General features: G+C 32.5%; 1 protein-coding gene across 4 annotated transcripts in view; it reads left to right on the top strand.

Annotated features, from left to right (window-relative positions):
• CALCRL (calcitonin receptor like receptor) overlaps positions 1–23,821 on the top strand; it is a 104,768-nt gene that overhangs the window by 66,230 nt on the left and 14,717 nt on the right. For all 4 annotated transcript variants that reach the window (XM_015110510.3, XM_015110509.3, XM_077956611.1 and 1 more), the window contains 7 exons: positions 1,801–1,911; positions 2,016–2,128; positions 3,569–3,660; positions 18,755–18,881; positions 21,509–21,662; positions 23,168–23,228; positions 23,311–23,377. In XM_015110510.3, the coding sequence (XP_014965996.2) occupies positions 1,801–1,911; positions 2,016–2,128; positions 3,569–3,660; positions 18,755–18,881; positions 21,509–21,662; positions 23,168–23,228; positions 23,311–23,377 (725 nt within the window). The remainder of the gene's footprint in view (positions 1–1,800; positions 1,912–2,015; positions 2,129–3,568; positions 3,661–18,754; positions 18,882–21,508; positions 21,663–23,167; positions 23,229–23,310; positions 23,378–23,821) is intronic.

Raw genomic sequence — 23,821 nt, 5'->3', positions numbered from 1 at the left:
TCAAAATATCAAATGTAAAACTCACAGTAAAATAAAATTTAAAAGTCTCTTTAGATATTTTTAACGTTGAAACCCTTCCAAGCCTTCTTGCTATCTATTATGTAAAAGTAGATTTTAAATTTAATTGTTGAACAATAGGAATATCTTTGTAAAGTTTCATAATAAAAGAATTCTGTGGTAAAAGAAGTTTGGAATCATTGCATAATACATCTTCTTGAAGTTTCATAATATACTTTGTAATTTTAAATACCGTAGAAAGTCTTGCAATAAAGAGCTATTTTTATTTCAACTTTGGGTCTCTAAAATCCATTTGACCAGAGAAACTTTTTTCATGGAATACCTACTTACATCTCACTCAAATGCCATAAAACACAATTTCAAAAATTCTGCACCTTGCACTCTATCACATTACCAATGCTGTAGTGAATTAGATAGATTCTTTTGGAGCTGTGATATGGACATATCTGAGATGCTTTCTAAAACTACATCAAGAATTTTTTTTCCAATAGGCCATAAAATGTATTTTATCTAGAAATATATGGATTCAAACTATTTAAATAATTGTCCCAAAAATGACAGGGCAGAAAACATTATCTAGGGAAACATTAAAATATTGTTGTTTTTTAGTTCAATTTACTTGAACTTACAGGCCATCAGAATTTTGTTCTATTTTCATGAGGGCTAGATAAAATCCGATATTGCTTTGCAAATCTGTTAAAAACAATAAACATCTCATGCAGCAATCAAGGTTCTATCTCTACCTGACAAGTTAGAAAATTACTTTTGGGCCAGGTGTGGTGACTCACACCTGTAATCTCAGCACTTTGGGAGGCCAAGGTGGGTGGATCAAGAGGTCAAGAGATTGAGACCATCCTGGCCAACATGGTGGAACCTCGTCTCTACTAAAAATACAAAAATTAGCTGGGTGTAGTAGCGCATGCCTGTAGTCCCAGCCACTTGGGAGGCTGAGGCAGGAGAATCACTTGAACCCGGGAGGTGGAGGTTGCAGTGAGCCGAGATCACACCACTGCACTCCAGCTGGCGACAGAACGAGACTCCATCCCAAAAAAAAAAAAAAAAAAAAAAAAGAAAAGAAAAGAAAAGAAAAGAAAATTACACTCTTGATTATAGACTGTTACAACATTGGTCGTTTAATTTACCTATTGGTCGTTTAATTTACCTATGCCTTAAAAACAACTATATATCTTAATGTAAGAAGTTCCTTCTTTAATTTTGGAGAAAAATGTGAGATTATTAAACATTCTACTTTATTTGAAAAGAAAAGGAATGAAGAGCTAGAATTTGGTGAAGGGGCCTAAATAGGTATCTTTCAGGGTTACAACGGTATAATAGGAAATAGTGGAATATTGATTTGCTTGCTTCAGAAAATACTAACAGCTTGCCCTGAGAATATAGTTTCTAAAATGAAACATGTTTCTAATTTCCCATTGTTTTCTTATGTTAAGCATAGGGACACTAATTAATCACTACATTATGGCTAAGGACAACTAGCAAAGACCATTTGATTTATTAAACAAATAGCTATCTTTGACAATTAAAATCAAATCTAAACTTTATATATTTAGATATTTTAAAATTGAATTTAGAATTTAATTCACAAATTATTATAATATTACTTGGTGGGAAGTCAAATAATTTCTATATATAGATTTTTATATAATATCTGCATTTTCAGTAGATAGCCTTTACTCCACATCAGTGTGAAACCACTTTTAAGACTATGTCTTCATGTGTAAGTAGAGGGATTTAATTATCCCTAATTTTTATTTCCCCACTAAGGCGTTTATTGCAACAGAACCTGGGATGGATGGCTCTGCTGGAACAATGTTGCAGCAGGAACTGAATCAATGCAGCTCTGCCCTGATTACTTTCAGGACTTTGATCCATCAGGTAAAAGCAGAAATGTATCTACATATGTCCTTGACATCTATTTAATAAGCCCGAGGTTAATTAAATTACTGTTTTTCCTTTTTTTTTTCTTTTTAATTTTAAAGAAAAAGTTACAAAGATCTGTGACCAAGATGGAAACTGGTTTAGACATCCAGCAAGCAACAGAACATGGACAAATTACACCCAGTGTAATGTTAACACCCACGAGAAAGTGAAGGTATGTCATAATTCTGAATTGAAATTTAACTTACACTATCTATTTAAACAGCTTGTTAGCTTGCTTGTCCAATACTGTATTGAAGAAAATAAAGTCATTATTCCATTCCCTTATAAAATCTTTTCATAATATAATTTGAGAAGAATAATGAAGAAATATATCCGTGGAAAAAATTATTACTGATTTTGTCATTACACTGAAAAAGCAATCCTGTTAGGTAAGAGTGTAATTTACAAGTCAATGTTTCAGTATTAGCGTTTCAAATTTTCCAAAGAAAACACACCTTAAAAGTGTAAGAAAAGGAAAATCTTTCATTTGCAGTGGAATTTCTAGAATGACCTCTGAAACTGCGCTCAAGTAAACAGGATAAGCCCAGCAGGGTTTAAAGTGTCCTGGCTCTCCCTCAGCAGAAGGCTCTCATTCTGACTGGCTCTTAGGTCACTCGCATTAACGATCGCATCCTTAAACACTACACATGGGAGTCAAGGTTAATTACACTTTGGCACTATAATATAGTTTCGATAGAAAACGTTTGCATGTATTTGCATGTGTTTCTAATAGAGGCAGTTTATTACAGTGATTACAACTGTGAGTCCTAAAACCTGATCTCTTCTTTCTGCTTCTTACCAGCTGTTTGACCTTAAAAAAGCCATTTTACATCTCTCTGCTTCAGTCCCCTCATATATGAAATGAGGGTAAGAATAGATTCCGTCCTCATTATTTTCAGAGGGATTGATTTAACATAAGGGAAATACTTAAAAGATTAACATATAGTAAGCTCTTGATAACTACCAGCTATCGTTATGTTTATAAATAGTATATTCCCAGCTTATTCAGATAAGAATTGGAAGAAAATTATACAAATACATAATAAAGTGGTAGGTTACAAATAAATGGAATACAGACAAATAAAAATAAAAAAGTGAAAACCATGAGAAAGAACACATTTGTGCAGATCATAGAATCTTCTAAGTTAACAAATTGAGATTTGCCTCTGAGCTTCAAATTTGCCAAGGAAAAAGCAACTCAGTTGGAAAAGAAACCTTTATCTGGCATTTAAATCTGAACAAAACAAATCATCATGTAGCATTTGTTTGAAGGTGCACAAAATATAAAATACTAGTTTCATATAGTATATAATCTAGATCAATAAAAGTATTGCCTTATAGATTTAATATTTGACTTCTAATTTTTTAAAAAAATATTTAAAAATAAAAAGGCATACAACTTATAAATTTTGATAATTTCACTGGATAGGTATTCTTCATTCCAGATGCATTCAAGTATTATTGGTTTGCAAACTCATCATTGTAAGGCTATGAGATCACATATTTCTAAAAATATAGTTTATTAAATTGAATTTGAACTTATGCATATGTAGGATTATAGATACTTATAGTATTGATATGAACCAAATTTTTTTGTTTATACAAATTACAGACTGCACTAAATTTGTTTTACCTGACCATAATTGGACATGGATTATCTATTGCATCACTGCTTATCTCGCTTGGCATATTCTTTTATTTCAAGTAAGTAAATTTAAAATATTTTAAGAAAATTACTAGATGTGTTGGGTGAATGCCCCATCATGTGCATATTTATGTCATGTCTGACAAAATATACAAATATAGATAATTTATAATGTTTGAAATAAGTTGAATGTTTAAAATAAGTTGAAATTAAGTTGATCTCAGCTTTGTAAAATATGTAGAGGAGATTGATGAAATATCTTAACCTGAATTTCACAAAATTAGTAGGCATATAAAAGTGAAGACATATAATAAGGAGTCCAAACTAATATACAAACCTAACTGTATTTGCTTTGGGAACTGTTAAATATTATAGGCCTTCTTAATTGTGTGTTTAGCTTTTGGCCAATTTTAATAACAGAGTAAGTGTCCATTTTAGAAACTGGAATTTTGTGCAAATAATAACAATGGCATTTAACATATGTCATCAAAAATATAATGTAAATACACTTTGTTTAGGGTTTTTCCTGGTTTGGAGGATCATCATTAAAAAGGTGTGACTGTACTTTCAATTTTACTTGTAATTCACTCCTTTTTGAGGAGGAAGAGTCAGCTCCAATTTTTTGAACAAAGCAATCAACAATCAATTTTAAATTTCTAGAAAGTTAAATTCTAAGTCATGCATGCATTATTTTATGCCTTCACATGATTTTCATAATTTTGATCATTAGTAATAATTATAGAATTCAGTGTGACAAGAGTAAGTAGCTATGTTTCATTGTATCTTCATCAGCATTGTCATCATCTTCTGCTCCTTCCCCTCCTGTGGCTGCTACCGCCGCCGCTGCTCCTTCTCTTTTATCTTTCTTCTTCTCCTTCTCCTTCTTCTTGTTCTTCTTTTTCCTCCTCCTCCTCCTCTTCTTCTTATTCCTCTTCCTACTCTTCCTCCTTCCTCCAACTTCCTTCTTCTACTAATTTTAGACAAAGAAGATATATATATATATAAACCTATAATTTTAATATCCTATTAAGCAATTTCTTATATTTTTCTAGTTTTATTTCATATTGTTTCTACAGCTTTAATTATAGCATTTAAATATTTGAACTATTTTTATAACAGCATTATATAATTAGCACTTTATATGTTACTAAGCAGTTTTTAAACAACCATTTGAGCAGCTAAATAATTTTTCATTTAGTGAGTGTACAAAAGTTGTTATATAAATTCTCTATTTCTGAGTATTAACATTGCTTTCATTTTTTCCAATTAAAAAACACTGCAATGGACATTTTCAACTATAACTTTTCCCATAGTTTGTACTGTTTTCTCAGGCTACATTCCCAGAGTCTTGGGATTTCTTGGTCAAAGGGTATATATCTTTTTATGGCTCTTGAAACACATCGTCTCAAAAATATCTCAAAATGAACATGTTCAAAACAAATTCATAGTATCTACCTCCTTCTAACCCAAGTTGGTTTTCTTCCAGAGTGACCCATCTTTACAAATGACACTACCAGAAATCCAATTACATTGGCCAGAAATTTAAGAGTGATCCATGATACATTTCTCTCATTTTTCTTCTCTGTCACTCTTTCCTTATACCTGGTGAACTTAACCTTTTGAAACCCTTCTAATCTATTCCATTTGCTGATCACTACTGCCATCACCAGCAGTCTTGTTCTATTTAGCTTCAGTAAATTCACTTTCTCTCTTCATTTAATTCTAAACAAGGCAGCCAGAATAATAGTTTCAAATATTTAGATCAAATATTGATCTGATTTTGCCATTCTTTGCTTTAAAATTTTTAGATTTTCCATTGTAATTCATATAAAACCAAAATCATTAACTTGCCCTGCCTGTTATCTTTGCCTCCTCCCTAGTCTAATTAAATGTATTTATCTTTCAGATCTAAATTTTAGCATCACTTCCTCAGTGAAATCTTCCTGAATTACTCATTGTAATATTTCCAGAATTGCAATTAATGATAGTAGATATAGGGTAAAATTTTAATTAACATTTGGAAGACCACTATCTCTGCAAATTAAAAACTAATACAGCTGAGAGTCTTCAGATTAAATGATCTCTTTTTATGTTGCATGTTATAAGTCGAAATATCCAAGCACATTAAATTTTTGAAGAGGATAAAGGTAGGAAATACAACAATTACATTTGCCTGTCAAAACCAGTGGCTACAGGGAGGACAATGGTTTCTAGAATTCTAAGTCATACGGTCCCAAACAAGTTGGAATTTAGTAAAGATAAGTAAAGTCCTGCACCAATTTCCTAAAGTCAAATGCAAAATTAATTATGTTCCTTCATGTGAAAGAGTCTAAGATTTAATGGAAAATGCTTGCTGTGAACTAATTAGATAAGAGTAGAGCTGCCAAGTGAAAACAATACTGCAAGCCAAATGATACCAACAAATGTACAGTATTCAATTTTAAATCTCTAATCAGACCACTTATTCACCTGGCTCACTATATGAGAGCAAAGCAAGATATCATAAAAATTAACTTATCAAGTGAAGAAACTGAAGAAAATACCAACTGATCAGGGCATCAAGGTACCATACCAGGAGCATTAAGCCAGAAAAAGACAAAATATATAAGGCACAATGTATGACTTCAAGAATCCAAATTACTATAATTAAGAATACAGTTGGTATAATAACAAACAGAAAAAAAATAGCTCAATTAAAAAATAAAAAAAATGAATATAACTAAACAAAATGTAATGAACCTTGCCATCTGCCTTCCTGTCACTCAGGGTTTTCAGACAGAAATTAGTTGTTAACCTATCAGGAAAGTTGAAGTAGATGGCTTTTCTATCCTGGGTTCATAGCTGGACCTGAGGATCTTTAATGCTCTTTCCAAGCCCAAGAATCTACGAATGAAACAGTAATTTAGTAAAGAGGATTAGAATGAAAGAGTTAACTTTTTAATCAAAATATACAATCTCCATATCAAGGAAGTTGGTATCTGTCAAAGTATTTTGCAAGCTTAATCTACACACGTAAGCTGTATTTCTTATTGATAAAGAATTGGAATAAAGTCATGTTCAATATTTTTATATCTGTCTTTATGTATGTTTTATTTAAGAACAAATACTATTCAACTGACACTCACAACTAATTTTAAATTTTAATTGAAGGGTTAAAATTTAAAATCAGAGAATGTTTATTTCATCTATGGAGAAGTGCTTTTTTAAAAATGATATTGTGTATATATTTACTAAATTATTAACTTTAAGGATGCAACCTGTAGGCACATTCCTCATTCCGAAAGAGAGGCCAGAAATTTGGTTCTCCCAAATACTGTTCTCATGTTTTACATATAAATAGGCCAATTTTTTAGAAAAATAATATTTTTTAAAAATAAAGATTACTGTGTGCAATAAATACATGCATTTGTTATTTGCTAAAATGCCCATGCTTTTAAACAAGATGTATAACATGCTACATAGGCAAAACTTTGTTAAAGGAAATGAGTGTCTTGCCAATATAAAATTTGACCTCTACATAAAAGAAAAAATACGTTTTTCAAATAATTACCTTGCTTCTACTTGAAGTTTTTACTGAAAGTACAATTAACTGTTTATTCCATATAGTGAACTGAAAGGAAAAAAAAAAGAATTTTTCAATGGTGAGTTAGTATGAGAGGTATGAACCTGAATTGAGGCACAACTTAATTTTAATGGATAGTATAAGATAATGATTAAGACACGGGATGTATTCCAAACTTGTCATGTCTATTTGCTAATAGTATGGACTTAGCCTGATTTTGCTTTAAATAAGCCCCAGGGATGTGTGTGTGTGTGTGTGTGTGCGCGTGTGTGTTTATAATGGGTCATGATGTTATTTAAAATACTGGGCAAAGTAGACTCATATAGGACCTGGCATTTAGGAGCCCCTCAATAAGTAGTAAGAGTTACTAATTTTTTCATTAGACTATATCAATCATACAGGCACTCAGAATACATTTATGTAGTCATCTGAAATACTCATATGTAACAGTAATACAAAGTAAAATAAACAAAACAAAACAAAACAATGAGTGTTATTCTGGAGATACAAAGACCTGGGGGACACTGAGAAAGGAAAGAACCATTCTAAATCATAGAATCTGAAGATTCCTGAGGTGATACTCTAATTGAAGCAAATGCTTCAATGATGGGTAAAACTGCAATAGATAGAAATTATAAGCCATAAGCAGTGAAGAGATTGTCTAGTCTTACACCTAATTTTACTTATTTTCTAATTAATTAAGTAACATTTTCAAGATTTCTCCTGATCTGTGTTCTAGTTCACTTATTTTAATTGACTCTACAAATCTTTAAAAATGAATTTGAAAAGAAAGAAGCAAAACTGCAAATTTTCCTTTATTATTATAATTCTCAGGCCTTAGGTAAAACATGAGAAACCGTCTTCAAGTAAAACTCATGTATAGCATTTTAAATATTTTCTGTATGTCTAGATGTGATTACAGGAGACTGTGTTCTTTCTTTCTTTCTTGTTTGAGAGATAGGCTCTCACTGTGTCACCAGGCTGGAGTGCAGTGGCACGATCATAGCTCACTACAGCTTCAAACGCCTGAGCTCAAGCAATCCTCCCCCACCCAGCCTCCCAAGTAGCAAGGACTACAGGCACACATCACCACACCCAGATAATATTTTAACTATTTTTTTTTCTTTAGAGATGGGGTTTAATTATATTACCCAGGCTGGTCTCAAACTCCTGACCTCAAGTGATCCTCCTGTCTCGGCCTCCCAAACTGTCGGGGTTACAAGCATGAGCCACTGTGCCCAGCCTGAGAGTGTTCTTTAGACAGGCAGAATTGGTCTCAAATTCCACTTTGTCACTTACTTGCTGGGTACCATGGAACATGTTTTTTCATTTCTCTAATCCTCAGTTGTGTGTGTTAAAAATGCAGATCATATTAGTATCTACATCATAGATTTGCTATAAGGACTGAGATGATGGCAGGGTTATCAGTGAGATGTAGTGTTAATAGAGTGTCTGATTCAAAAAATGTTATCTATGATTGGCATTGTTCTCACTTCTTATTAGTCCATTACAAGGTTTGAATATAAATATTTAGCTCTGGTAGGTATGTTATATCAGTAAGATCTTTAAAAACAAAATTAAATAGTTCAGGTTCTAGTTTTAAATGGACCATGTTTATAAAGAAACTATTCATGTAAAAAAATAAGTAAACATTGAACATTTTTGTAGCCAAATTAATAATATAATTACGATAGGAAAAACTATGGTTAAGTAAATCAGTCAAAAGTAATAAGATTTTTTTATGACCAGAAGCTAACATGTAGCTTACTCCATTTTTGAATCAATATTAAGGAATTTTTAGTCTTTGAATTTAGATATGTCTAACATTTATTCCACAGAATTATCTACCGGACATGTCACTAGAATTAATGAAAATAATTTTATGAAGTTAGCTTTATGAGAGCAGGAGCCACCTCTGCTTTGTTTCTTTATACATCTCAGGGCTTAGCATAGGATCTTGCACATAGCAGGCGCTCAATAAACTTTTAAGGAATGAAGACATGAACTGACTTTGAAGCTAACATATAGGACAGACTTGCCCATGTCTTATCTGTGACCTTCAACATGTCCCTTAAGATTGTCTGGCCTTATTCGTCTCCATCAACAAAGAAAGGCATTAGACTAAGACTCTAAAATTCAAATCAGTAGAAGCATCTGTGTAAAACAAGATGAAAGACTCTGCAGCTAGATCCAAGGAAGAATAGGGTCACCCCAGAAAATACTGAATTTGAATGGTTCATGAATCATGTTCTTGTGAAGTCAGGGGCATAGAAATTATTAGCTTTCGTCCAACTAACCCGAAAACAATTCCTAGAGGAGCTGATGTTTCACAGAAAATCATTCATTGTGTATAAAAATATCTATTAGCAGATCCTTTCTGTTTCTTAACCCAGTTCCTGATACTGTAGTTATTCTTGCTTACTCAGTATGGGAATTTTTTTCCTCCTTCTTTGGTAATTGAGGGTCACTGACCCACCCTAATAAAAACCAAGAACCATACAAAAAATTGATTTAGGATACTGTTTGTTATTTTTTATTTAGAGAGAGAAAAGTCTGCCACTCATCCATTCTTTAAATTAGAAACAGAGAACACAAAACAGTATTCACCAGATATACTTCAGTTTTATATTAGAACCAATTAAAGGAACAAGTCAGAGCAGGAGATAAAAAGAAAGGGAACAGAGAGGGAGGGGAAAAGAGAAAGAGACATAACTTTAAGGCTTGCCAAGCCCTGAGAGGCAATGACTCTTACTCGTAATGATTCTTGGAAAAACAAAGTGGAACCCTTTAGATAAAAAAAAATAAATAAATAAACTTTACTGGAATTAGTTACAAATTATATTTTAATTACTGTTTAAAATCAGAGAGCAGAGCAAATCTCACTCTTACAACCTAGACAAAAGGCTTCATCTTTTTTCCACAGAAAAGAGAGCATATGACATCTATCCAACTTTTATAGAAAAAAAGAGAAAATGCTGTTGTTTTTTATTTTATTTTATTTTATTTATTTTTTTAAAGAACATCTTTGCTAACATTCAGACACTGACCCTAAACAATTTAAAAGCCAAGTTGCATATTTGGAACTATGTAAACAATGATATCTTCTGTAGGTACTTGCCATAGGTTCCAAATAAAGTTCAGAAAAATAACCTCTATCCAATTGGTAGATCAAAGCATTCAAATTTAACTTATTAAAATAACCTGTTATTGCTTGTATTTCTGCTTCTCAGTACAAATGACCAAAATTCTCATTTTTTTCTTAGATCACATCTGAATATATTTAAACAGTATTGTGAACTGTTATCTCATTTCCAGTTTCTTCATATTTTTTTTCAATTAGAGCAAGTATAGTTTTTCTTTAAGCTATAACTTTTCTCTGAAAATTGTGCACGATTAATCTTTTGTTGTTGTTGTTGTTGTTGTTGTTGTTGAAATGGAGTCTTGCTCTGTCACCCAGGCTGGAGTGCAGTGGTGCCATCTTGGCTCACTGCAACCTCCACTTCCCCGGTTCAAGCGATTCTCCTGCCTCAGCCTCCCACATGATTAATCTTTAAACCATATTTAAACACAGCTATTAATGAATTTCTACGTGGAAACCTATAGAGTTTGCTCTACTAATTACCGTGATGTTGTACGTGTTTTGACATATTGGAACTTTGACTTTTCATTGATTTAAAACCTGGCAATACTGCACTGTCAGAGGTTTGACAAGGACTGAGTTCAAAAGCAGTCATCTAGTGTTCCCTGAACAGCACACCCTTCACTGCCTACCCAGCATAACCCTTGCTCTCTTAACTCGCGGTACGTTCATTTAGTCATTGTAAATTTGTTATACACTATGGTCCTGAGATACAGCCTATTCTATGGTCTGTATCCCAGGCTTCCTTCAGCTTAACATTAGATATTATTTATTTAACTTTTTTTTTTTTTTTTTTTTTTTTTTTTTTTGAGACGGAGTCTCGCTCTGTCGCCCAGGCTGGAGTGCAGTGGCCGGATCTCCGCTCACTGCAAGCTCCGCCTCCCGGGTTCACGCCATTCTCCTGCCTCAGCCTCCTGAGTAGCTGGGACTATAGGCGCCCGCCACTACGCCCGGCTATTTTTTTTTTGTATTTTTAGTAGAGACGGGGTTTCATCGTGTTAGCCAGGATGGTCTCGATTTCCTGAATTCGTGATCCGCCCGCCTTGGTCTCCCAAAATGCTGGGATAACAGACGTGAGAACTATAGGTTTTCTTAAATGTTTTATTGGGTCATACTCACTGAGTCTATCTCCAAATTAACGAATTTTAATCAATTAGTGAACATAAAAATCCATCCCTCTCAAACTGAATGTCGTGAGAAGTGAAAACATTCTTATTCCATAATGTGAGATCGTGCCAAAATGTTTCAAATATGTCCATTTTAGCTGCATCTCATTTCCAGTTGTTCCAAAAGTGAATTGAAAATAATTGCATTTCTACATAGAGTATACGGTTTGAATGTGGACAGAATAGTGCAAGAAATAATGGACATGCTTTAACATTAACCTGTTCTGCTATAAGGTCATTGCTATTACTGGCTTATGGAGAAGAGTCCCAGGTATGAAAATATAAAGTAAATACAGTAACTGAATTAGATAATTTGGACTTAAGATATAAAAAATATAAAGCTACAAATCCACATTAAATATGCATATTTTTATTCCTACGGATATATTTTATAAATATGCAACTTCAGAATAGTGAATTTCATCATATGTGCTATTTAATTTAAGCATACCTAAATTTTCATGGCAATAGAATGACAATACATTTTGAAAATTATATCATTATTTGAATAGATTAAAACTTTGTTATTTGAAATAGAAAATAGAAATAAATAGCATTTTTTCCCAAAAGTCAGAATATATTTCACAATTGGGTTTTCCATTATTATAGACAGTTTATTTTTCTAGATCATACCCACAGACATATACGAGAAGAAAGTCAAAGCACACTCTCAAAACTGTAGTATATTTTTAGTATTTAGGAAAAAGAAAAAAACAGAGTGACTGGATATTATGCTGCTAACATTTGCTAATGAAACATTAAGATGTCAAAAACCAAGAAGGTCTTACATGAAAGAGATGGGGATAATTTTTAAAAAGAATAAAGTAAACAATTTTTCATTAATTATTAAAAAAGCTGTATAACATAAAAGAGTATGAACTTCAGAATCAAAAAGCCATTCAGTAAGTTATGTTCTTTGAATTTAATTTACTTATTCTGTAGAATGGAAAAAAAGCCATTGTGGACTTTTACCTTGTACTCTGTCACATGGCCTGTTCTTGCCCCTCAGAAACTTTAAGCTCAGGGCTTCGACAAACAGGGATGTCTTCCTATCTGGGATTACATTGTTTAATTTATGTGCCTATTTACCGTCCGCTATAATAGGAGTCACAGGAGGTCAGGGTTTTGCTTTGTATTATTCACAACTGTTTCCCCAGTTCTAGTAACAGTGCCCAAAATATTACTATCCAATCGTAAGTGACTAGCAGGATAATAAAGTAGTCAGAAGCCTTATTGCTTTCTTGAGAACTTCAAAATTCAAACTCAATAGATCACTTAATAAGAGTGTAACCTTGAGAAACTTATCTCCATTTTATTAAAAGATAATAATACTTTAAGGAGTTGTTAAATATGATAAGGACTTTCAAGTGCTTATCTCTGTGCTGGGGATATTCTAAGGGTTTCAAAAATCGTGGCTGCTATCATTATAAATTTTGCCTCTGCAAAGGTTTTTGTTTGGTTGGTTGGTTTTGGAGCCCAAGAATCACAGGGATTCAGAAAGACTTTCTTCTCTTGGTTTCCTGCTCACTAGAACACCAGGAAAAGCAGCCTTACCAAAGCAGTTCACAAACGGTAGAAAATCAGTTGTCCATACAAAATGAACATGGCTGTTCCTTATGCAGCCTGATACTCCTATATTTCATTAAGTCAGCAGCCCTGAAATGCAAGGGCATGGGAGGAGGGAGCATAATGGAGGAAGAGCAATCATTTCTCCTCTAGGACCTTCATGGAACACCTTGGTTGGAATACTCACACTCTTTCTAATCTGGCCTAATCTAATTTGGATCACCAGCAGCCTCCAAAAGAGAGCTACTGAAAGAGGTTATAGACTTCTCATATGTAAACATGTGATTCCATCAACTTAAGAGTTCCATTGAATAGACAAAAGATAGTCACACTACTGATTCTTTTAATGTATTTGTTGTTTTCTGCCTATTGTTTGTAGCAATGTTCAGATTGACGGTTTCCATTTGGATACATTGTTAGTGTTTTTTTGGGGGGAAAGATCTGAGAAATTGGAAATTAAATTAGATAAGGTAGAATAAGAAAGCAATACTTTGTAGACTGTGCTATTCTTATATTGCTTGTACTTTCCCCTTTCATGATTCATTTTGCTCATAATTAGTATTGAGAAAAGTAGTTTGGAAGTTTTTAGCTCATGTTAAAAGCAAATGGAAAACAGAGGCAAGGTTATTGTCCATATACTGGCAGAACTTTGAAGATGGAGTACTATAGTATTTGGGATCTGCATGATAGTGAACCTGGCAATTTGGCAACAACTATAGAAAGAATGAAATTTCTTGGGAAGATAATTTAGGTTGCTTTATGTGTTGCCCTTTATCATATGGAAATTCTGTCTAATGCTAGTTCCTGTTTGGTAAGAAAAAAATGACTATTTTTCTGTTTGATTTGAGTTACTTAAAATATACATATTTTAATATAAAGGAAGTTTTACATTACTGAGGTAAACCTGCATGCTATTTTATTATTTGTACCTAAAACCCATTAGAGCATTTGATTAAAATCAGCAATATGATAATTACGTTAAAAAACAACAGCTAACTTAACATGGAGTGTTTATCATGGGTTAGATGTTACGCTAAGAGTTTAAGTGATTTACCTCCTCTAACTTTCAAGTCAATCCTATGAAGTACAATTTTTATCCCTAAATTACAGATTAGAAAATTAAAGATTCAATATCTTAAATAATTTACCCAAAGTCATACCGTCAATAGATGGCAGAGTTCAGATTTACTGTCTGAACTACACAGTGACTTGACGCTACTTGCTTCTAAAATTGTTCCAAAAGTGAATTGAAAAACACAGTTTCATTACATATAAAGTATAATGATTTTGTTGACACAATAATATCAACTGCCTCTGTAACTCTGTTTGCCAAAATTGCATATTGAAATAGCATTTTAAAATAATTATATGTAAAAAATACAAAATAGAAACAATCCGGACCCACAAACCACATTTTCTGTTCTGTGGTTATGCTGGGATAGAAAGGGAGATTATAAAATTTAAAGAAAGCGAAAGATTTTTGTAAACGTTCTCTAAGCCTCTAAGATAATTGCTTTTACTATTTTGAATAAAATAAAAATATTTAAGAATTTAAAGTAGGTAAAATTTGTTACAGGTTAGTATTTGAAAAAATATACAAATATTTTAGGGCTTCATTTGAACAAATCATGTGTTTACCAATGACATGTTTTTGGTTTTCACTTACAAGTTGATTCTATTTGTACCAATCTACTTACATGTGTTAAGGAATATGTTTAGAAAAAAACAATATGCATCGTCAGAAAAATCTGAGCCATTTTTACACTAGACATTGATAGAAACCATATGTTACTTAGCATCTGCATTTGTTCAAGTTGCACAGTGCCTGGAGGTAGGAATGGAAGAAACTGAAGCAAAAGGTTAGTATTTTAGACAGTAGGACATATTTACACAACACTAAATGAAATGATGTGGCAATGGTCCAGTTTACTACAATTTGGGCAGCTAAACTGGATATCAGAGTTTCCAAAGCAGAAGTGTTTGGTTTGAGTTATATAGGGTGGATTATGTAGTCTGACCACGTTATTTGGGTAATTGTGTAAAACACTCTGAATAAACTTTAATGTGTTTGTAATAAAATTATTTAATGCATCTTCTTAAGAACTTGTTTTGTCTTGATATTAAATATTCAATAAATTTCAAGGGAATTTCATTCTATTATTTCAAAACTTTACCCATAATGATATTGTTTGGGTCTTAAAAAGGGAAATATGGTATATCCTTTTATCCCATACTAAGAGAATAAGAAGTCATTTGTGTGTGTGTGTGTTTGACTCACAATAATGACATGTTTGGAAGAGAATATATACCGGCAGCTCATTTTTAAGTACTTACCTTTCAAGACAAATTTAGGCAGGAGCAGGTTCAAAAAAAAAAAAAAAAAAAAAGGGAATTCTGACAGGAACAGAAATACAGAACATCATAGAGGATGTTTAACTTTATACAAATAGGATTAAACTTTAACTGTATACAAGAGGATTAAATTTTTTCATCAACTAACTACAGTTAGCATTTTATTTTACTCCCTTCCAATCTTTTCACATGTGAATATTATTAATATAAACAGTTAAAATATAAATGTATTATGTTCCTAGCTCCTATCTTTCAGCTGTTCTATCATGTCTTATTTATTTTATTTCACTTTTTAATTGACATATAATAATTGTACATATTTATGGGATACACAGTGATGTTTAGAAATCTATAATATATAGGGATTAGATCAGGGTAATTAGCATATCCATCATCCCAAATATTTATAATTTCTTTGTGTTGGGAAAATTCAATATCCTTCTTGTAGTTATCTTTAATTATTTTTCTAATTTTTACTATCATGCAATATGCCCACATAATCCTTCTAGCTATTTAAAACAACATGTTAACTATAGTCATCCTACAGTGATACAGAACACTAGAATTTATTCCTCTTATCTAGCTGTAATTTTGTATCCTTTAACAAATCTCTCCCTATCTCCACCTTCCCCCTACCCTTTCCAGCCTCTAGTTCTACTTTTTTCTTCTATGCAATCAACTTTTTTTTTTTTTTTTTTTTTTTTTTTTGAGACGGAGTCTCGCTCTGTCACCCAGGCTGGAGTGCAGTGGCCCGATCTCAGCTCACTGCAAGCTCCGCCTCCCAGGTTTACGCCGTTCTCCTGCCTCAGCCTCCCGAGTAGCTGGGACTACAGGCGCCCACCACCTCGCCCGGCTAGTTTTTTGTATTTTTTAGTAGAGACAGGGTTTCACCGTGTTAGCCAGGATGGTCTCGATCTCCTGACCTCGTGATCCGCCCGTCTCGGCCTCCCAAAGTGCTGGGATTACAGGCTTGAGCCACCGCGCCCACCGCAATCAACTTTTTTAAAGCTTCCACAAATGAGTGAGAGCATGCAGGCTTTCTTTCTGTTCCTGGCTTATTTCATTTAATGTACTGTCCTCCAGTTCCATCTGTAACGCAGTGAATGAGAGAAGTCCGTTTTTTTTTTTTTTTAATGGCAGAATAGTTCTGTTTTTGAAAGTCTCCTTCAATGTTTGCTTTCCTTTATTTCAACTTACTTCTTACGAATATATCTTACTTGCTGTTTAAGCAAACTTTCTCAATCTTTTTGTTATAGTTTGAAAACTATGAAATTTTGTTATTTATAGATATGTCTTAGCCAATGTACTTAGATATATGTGTGCTCAGCAGAAAAATGACAAAATCACCCAGTTAAGAAAAATGCTTTACTTTTTTTCCCTTGATGGTAGCTGAGTTACTTATATTGTATTACTAAAAACATGTATATTTGCATGGATAAGCAGTTCCTTTCTAAACAATACTTGGCACTCAATAGACATAGCTAAGCTCAAAGCAGGCATTTTAAAATAAGACCATATGAACAAATGTTGTATGTCTGTAACTTTCATCATGGAACACTGATGAATTACAGAAATAAACCACACATAATATAACTGATTTGAAAAGAACATTATTTACTAGACTTTTTCTGATATTCATTAACTCTCTTCATGCTCAATGAACAGAAAGTAATTATGTCACTGCTGTGGCATTTTATCAAAAATAGGATTGTCTTTCTCTCAGTGTTGAATTTTCCTAAGTAATAGCAGGAATCATGCCATTCTTTTGTTCAAAACTTTCAAATATTCTTTTTTTCTATAGAATATAATCAATAATCTGTAGATAAGGCCTGATTACTGCCTGCATCACTACTCCTATACACTACAAAGTCAGGCCAAAGTAAGCCACTCTTTAATATGAAAATACTAGCTGGTTCCAGTTGTTTCTATTTTGATGGATTCCAGCTGGATTTCACGTATTTGTTGGCATATGAATGTCTTACACACACTCAGCAGTCATTCCAAGAGCCATCTTGCCCATGAATCCTTTCATAGAAGTCTTGTAGAAGGCATATATTGACAATTTATAAATATTGATTTGGATCAAATATTCCTCCAGGCTCTTTAATTACTAGAGCTATATATGGAATCACAGACCTGTAGCTGGAAGAAAGGCAATTTCAGAGGCAATATACTCTAAACTGCATTTTTAAATATAGAAAACCTTGGCATCCCATCCTAATTCTAATATCCTGGGCACACAGTCTATTTAAGATAAAGAGATGTAGTGATAAAATTAGGTAAAGGTCTCCTTAAAGTTTCCAAAATAGAAGCCTTTGGCTTGAATTAGGTATGGTGGATTATATAGGTTGATCATATTGATGGCATTTAAAACACACACACACACACACACACACACACACACACACACACATCATGAAATTGTATGCCTCTAGTGAAATAATTCCTCAGGTCTTCCTTCATATGAGTTCACACTTGACATTAAGTATTCAGGTACAAGTGGATCCCATGCTATTATTTTGAAACTTTAATCATAATGAGCCTTTGAGTAAATGCATTATAAAGGAGGTAGTGCTTGAACATAGGCAGGCAGTCATATGTGCACAATCTTCTTAGAGTGGAGGTGGATTCAATCTAAGAGTGACATCGCTTATCATTAGTGGCACTTTTTCTTGAAATCTACTTCTATGTGAACTCCACACAGTGAACTCTCTTTTGTTTTATAAAAGAGGAACTCTAGTAAAAGGTGGCATTGCTTTTCCCTTACATACGGCTGCACCAATTAGAAAAATTCAGTAAAGCTGAGCAAATCTCACTGGTTGCTAAGTTTACATTTTTATCAATTCATCTATCCTGAATACTTTGTTATTTTTTCCAGATTGGTCTGTGTAATGACCATCATCACAACAAAACACACAGTTATATTTAAACAGAATAATATATATGGTATAATGAAAAAAGAGTTATCCACATGAGAATCTGACAGCAAATACAAAGTGTTCAAATTAATTAGTTGCATAAGTTTTGATCAATTACCTAACTTTACTGAATCCCAATGTTTGCAAAATGAGTTAAACTATTAATTATGTTCAGAAATTAATAGAGAAAGTCATGTAGAGGCCTTGTACAGGCAAATTTTCTAGCCCTATGTATATTTACCTCTACTGGAGCAACTCATTTGTCTCTAGGTTTTAAGCACTTACAGGTTTTCCCTAATTAAGATTTTATAATGAGTGGATCTTAGGGAGAAAAAATAATTCTTTCAAAAGTGGAACAGCTGCTATGAATTGGGAATGTATCTTATGTGAATAATGATTAATAAATAAACATTTCATGATGTGAACACACTTGTTTTTCTTGCTTTTTAGGAGCCTAAGTTGCCAAAGGATTACCTTACACAAAAATCTGTTCTTCTCATTTGTTTGTAACTCTGTTGTAACAATCATTCACCTCACTGCAGTGGCCAACAACCAGGCCTTAGTAGCCACAAATCCTGTAAGTAAACCAAGATTGTGCCCTTGGTTCAAGGGCCTAATGGGAAAGGGGGAACATGGCTGATATATGCATAATGTGTATAATTAAGTACACATATATGTATATTTTCAAGTCTGACATATATGTATATTTTCAAGTCTTTCTATCTTGGGGAATATTGAGAAATATTTACCTTTCTACATTAGAATAGAGCTACATCTACTCTACAGAGTATTCCCCCAGAGTATTCTCAATATTCCCCAAGGTATAATGAGTGAACATCAAAAAGTGTAATATATTTATTTGCTTCAGCTATTTATACATATACACATATCTTCACTTCATTTTATAGCTGTAGAGTCCTCCTGCTATGAGACATAATAGTTTATCACTACATAATATTTATTCAATCCAAATGAAAAACTCAAAGCAATGAACTCTGCATAGTTCGAAAAAATAGTACATGCACATGGAAAACTTAAATAAAGTATATTTTTTTGTATCGGGTTGACTTTAAAAAGTCAATAAAACCGGAAAAGAATGAACTGTACGTATCCTACTTGAGATTAAACTTCATAGCATAACGTTTTAAAAGGAACTACAGTGTTCGATCTCAATAAACATTTATAAATTGTTGCCTTACAGGCCATATTTTTAAAACATAGTTTAAAACTTACTTATCTAAATGTATATATTTTGTGTAAGCTATATGCATATGTAAAATGTTTAAATTAAAATATCTGCATACATAAACATACATTCAAATTGTAAAAATTATCTGCTTTTATAATGTTTATGGAATATTTACTATATTTTGTATATGTGTATGTGTCTATATAAAGTGTTTTTTAAAAGAAAAAATTAGTGACTGAAATCAGGAAGGGAAAGAATTGTTAACAAGTGGGTCAATAAACAGTCTCGTGTGTGTTTTATGTGTGTTTTTAGAGTAACTTTCAAAATTCTAAAATTCCCTGCATCGTTTGCACATGTGCATCCGGATTGCTTAATCTTGTATATGTTCCACTCTAAAGTCATTGGATTAGAAAACACACTGGGGTATAATTAGCAACATATAAATCTGGCTAATGTCCTGCCATTTTAGAGTGAATTTCTGTAAGACAAGGAGATTCAGAGTTTTGTCTTGAAGCTGCAGAGCATGAGATTCTAAATCTCGTATTTGTACACAAAGATATGTTTAATAAACACATTATAAATTGTCATATATTTTTGTTTTGTCTGTATTACTAATGCCCTGCATAGAAATATTTTTCTGCAGTATGTTCTTAATTCTTTTTTATTGTAATGGTTTATCGATTAACTTTTTGAATGAAATCAAGAATTAGAAGCCCAATTAAATATAAATATTTAAAAACTCTTTAGATAAAAAGTTGAAGCTGAGATTTGTAATTTCTTTCCATATAGTAGACTATCTCATTTTTACCTTTGAGTGAACTTTAATATAATGCTGTGTTTTACATAAAGGTACATTATTTAAAATTTAATGTTATGTATTCTGCAGATACATGTAATGAATAAATAGGTTTTACAAATATCCTTTAGTTAGGAGGCATTGTATATAATGAAAACAAAATTGGAATGTTCAGGTTGTAGATAAGATTGATGTATAAATATTAGCAAATCATTTAACTTCTCTAGTACTAAGTTTTTTTATCTATAAAATATATGCCTAATGATAACGTACACCTCATAGGACTACTGTAAGAATTAAATAAAACAATATTTGTAAAAGTATTTTAGGCTAACTCCTGGGCAAATGCCATTACTACTATTCTGTGATAACCCAATATTAACAATCCAGTGCATTTTCTTTTCAATTTTATTTTTGGTTAAAAAAACTATTTCAAAAATAATGATAATTGCCACTAAACATTTATTGATTTTCAGACTAGAAACTGGAGCCAATAGGAGTAACAGGTCATGTATTTTTGGGAAAGCTTTAATTGTATTCTCCTCTTTAAGGGAGTAAACTGTCACTCTTACTCTTTTGTGTTTTCTTTGCTGTAATTTGAATGTCTCTCTTCCTTGCCTCTTTTAAAGTAGAGAAGCAAAAATAGAGACCTCAGGAAAAACAGAAGGGAAACAATAATCTGGTCCTCTTTTTACTTACACAAAGCCCTCAAACCCCATATTTGGATAGGATAACCTTTGGATATATTAGATGATTATTTAATAAGCATTTGCATGAGGAGCATGTAATATGCAAAACTTTTCAAGTATTTGGGCACTTTTAATGAATTGGTTGTAAAATTACTATTATTTTCAGCAGAATGCAACAGTCAAGGGATTCATGATGATGTAAATAAGTGTAAAGTTATTTATGTGTGACACTTTTATACTTATAATTACATAATAACAAAAACACATTCAGAAAATACACATTCACTAAATAAAGTAGATTTAGAATTTAGACTTTTCTGGAAGATATACCATTATAAATCTTTGGAGTCTGTGGCTAAAAACTTTAAAGGCATCATTAGATGAATAGGAAGACTGGCATTCCACAAATTCTAATCATTAATGTATGGGATTTTGTGTGGAGGGGAGAAAGTTCCATGTTTCCTGAGCTAAAACTATTGTTTTACATGTCAATTCATAAACAAGTAAATATTGTTTTTTTCTTCTCACAGGTTAGTTGCAAAGTGTCCCAGTTCATTCATCTTTACCTGATGGGCTGTAATTACTTTTGGATGCTCTGTGAAGGCATTTACCTACACACACTCATCGTGGTGGCTGTGTTTGCAGAGAAGCAACACTTAATGTGGTATTATTTTCTTGGCTGGGGTAAGTGTCATTATACATACTTGTTGATTCAATGGATTAAAAAAGCCTTTGGAGGATGCCAGGTTCCTTTGTAATACGAATATACCAATGAGTAATCATTTTTAAAGTATCAGGTGATTAACTTTTGCCTATTATTGCAAATTGCAACATTTTAAGCAAAGAATCACTGACTCATCTATTGTTTTCAGTAGTCACAAGTCAATATATAATAGTGTCTTTTTTTCTATTGAATATGCCAATGAAGAGGGTAACTTGACTGACTATGTAGTGACTAAAACAATAGAAGTAGAATGATAAATTAAAGATTTAGTCTTTTTACTATTCTGAATATTCATTTTTGCCACGTGTAAAATGAGAGCATTGGATTTAAACATCTTTGAAGTTCCATTCTAAAAATATTTGTTTAAAATATTGTCATTTTATGATAAGAGTAGAGGGATTAGTAATTGAATAAAGGCATGCAACAGATTTATTTTTTTCCACACAATCTTCTGATGTGGCATTATTCACAAAGAAAACAGTGATATACTTCTGACATACTAAAAATAACTGGAATAATACAAAAGATGAAGTGCAGAAATGAATTTAACAGGACTAGTTTCCAGAAACAAAACTGAAGTTGTACTTATCTATTATCATATATCTACCCTACTATCTATCTATCTATCTATCTATCTATCTATCTATCTATCTATCTATCTATCTATCTGTCTATCTGTCTGTCTGTCTGTCTATCTATCTATCTATCTATCTATCTATCTATCTATCTATCTATCTATCTATCTATCTATCTCTATCATCTATCTATCTATCTATCTATCTATCTATCTATCTATCTATCTATCTATCTATCTCTATCATCTATCTAAGCTATCATCTATATCTAGAAAGAAAAACATATACAGAGGTGTAATATACACACACACGCACACACACAATTTTAGTGTATTCTGATTGACTTTATAAAGCATTGCTTAATTTCATATTTGGAAGAGCTGATTTAGAATGTTCAAAGCCTGCCAAATTTTTGGTACATAAATTAATCTCTTTTTTTCTCCTCTTCTTCAAATAATGGCTTACTAGTAGTAATCTCTCTCATAGTGGAAGTTCTTGTGATTCTCACCTTTTTTCCACATCTGATAATGTACCAAATATTGGCCAATTCCATCTCACAGAAAGTACATGAATGCTGAATTTCTTCTAATCCTTGTGGCTTAGGAAACACATCTTAAGAGTTAAGTTCTGAAGTCCACTGATTCAAAATGACCTATGAATTATAGTAGAAGAAAACATACATACACATACACACAAACATAAAAATGTAAATATCTAATACTTTATAATGTGTATTGTTGACTATACAAATAATGTTTATTCAACAAATATACAGTGGCTAGTTTTTTTGCTTCTAGAGTATCTTTGAATTTTTGTATTTAATTATATATTTTTGAAATACCATCTGTAGAAAAAAATCCAATTTATTTTCTTTTTCTTTGGTATTATAGGATTTCCACTGATTCCTGCTTGTATACATGCCATTGCTAGAAGCTTATATTACAATGACAAGTAAGAAAATCTCTTTTTATTATTTCTACTGGAATAATGTAAAATAAAAATTTTCAACATAATGTTTTTATGTTTTCTCTAGTTGCTGGATCAGTTCTGATACCCATCTCCTCTATATTATCCATGGCCCAATTTGTGCTGCTTTACTGGTATGTAACAAATTCTCCTTTCCTTATCATTGCTCACATTTCAACTTTATTTCTGAACCATCTGGCCTATGATATCCTTCAGGGTCCCAGTGGACACAGATGGATATGCATGTTCACAGTGCTTAAATGAGTAGAGTTTAGTGAAGGTATCATATTTGATGTATAGGCAGGAAAGGCAAAGTAACTAATTAGTAAGGGATGGTGAGCCATTGGGGATCAACAGTGGAATGCTGTTATCACAGGTAGACCTGAAGAGAGAAGTGTTAGTGTAGTGAAATGAGCACTGGGAGGAGTCACCCAGTAAGAGATCTGATTTTGATTGGAGAAAAACAACCACTGCCAAAACCACAGCCTGGCAGAATAGAGGCAGCAGAAACAAAGACTCGAATTTATCTTTATTCCCATACTCTTATCTTTTTTTCCCCCATTAGCCAGATGCAGCAA

Source organism: Macaca mulatta, chromosome 12 (assembly GCF_049350105.2).
Source record: "Macaca mulatta isolate MMU2019108-1 chromosome 12, T2T-MMU8v2.0, whole genome shotgun sequence".
Classification (NCBI taxonomy): domain Eukaryota; kingdom Metazoa; phylum Chordata; class Mammalia; order Primates; family Cercopithecidae; genus Macaca; species Macaca mulatta.
Note: the sequence above shows the minus strand (reverse complement) of the source record. Positions and strands in the feature narration are given on the sequence as shown.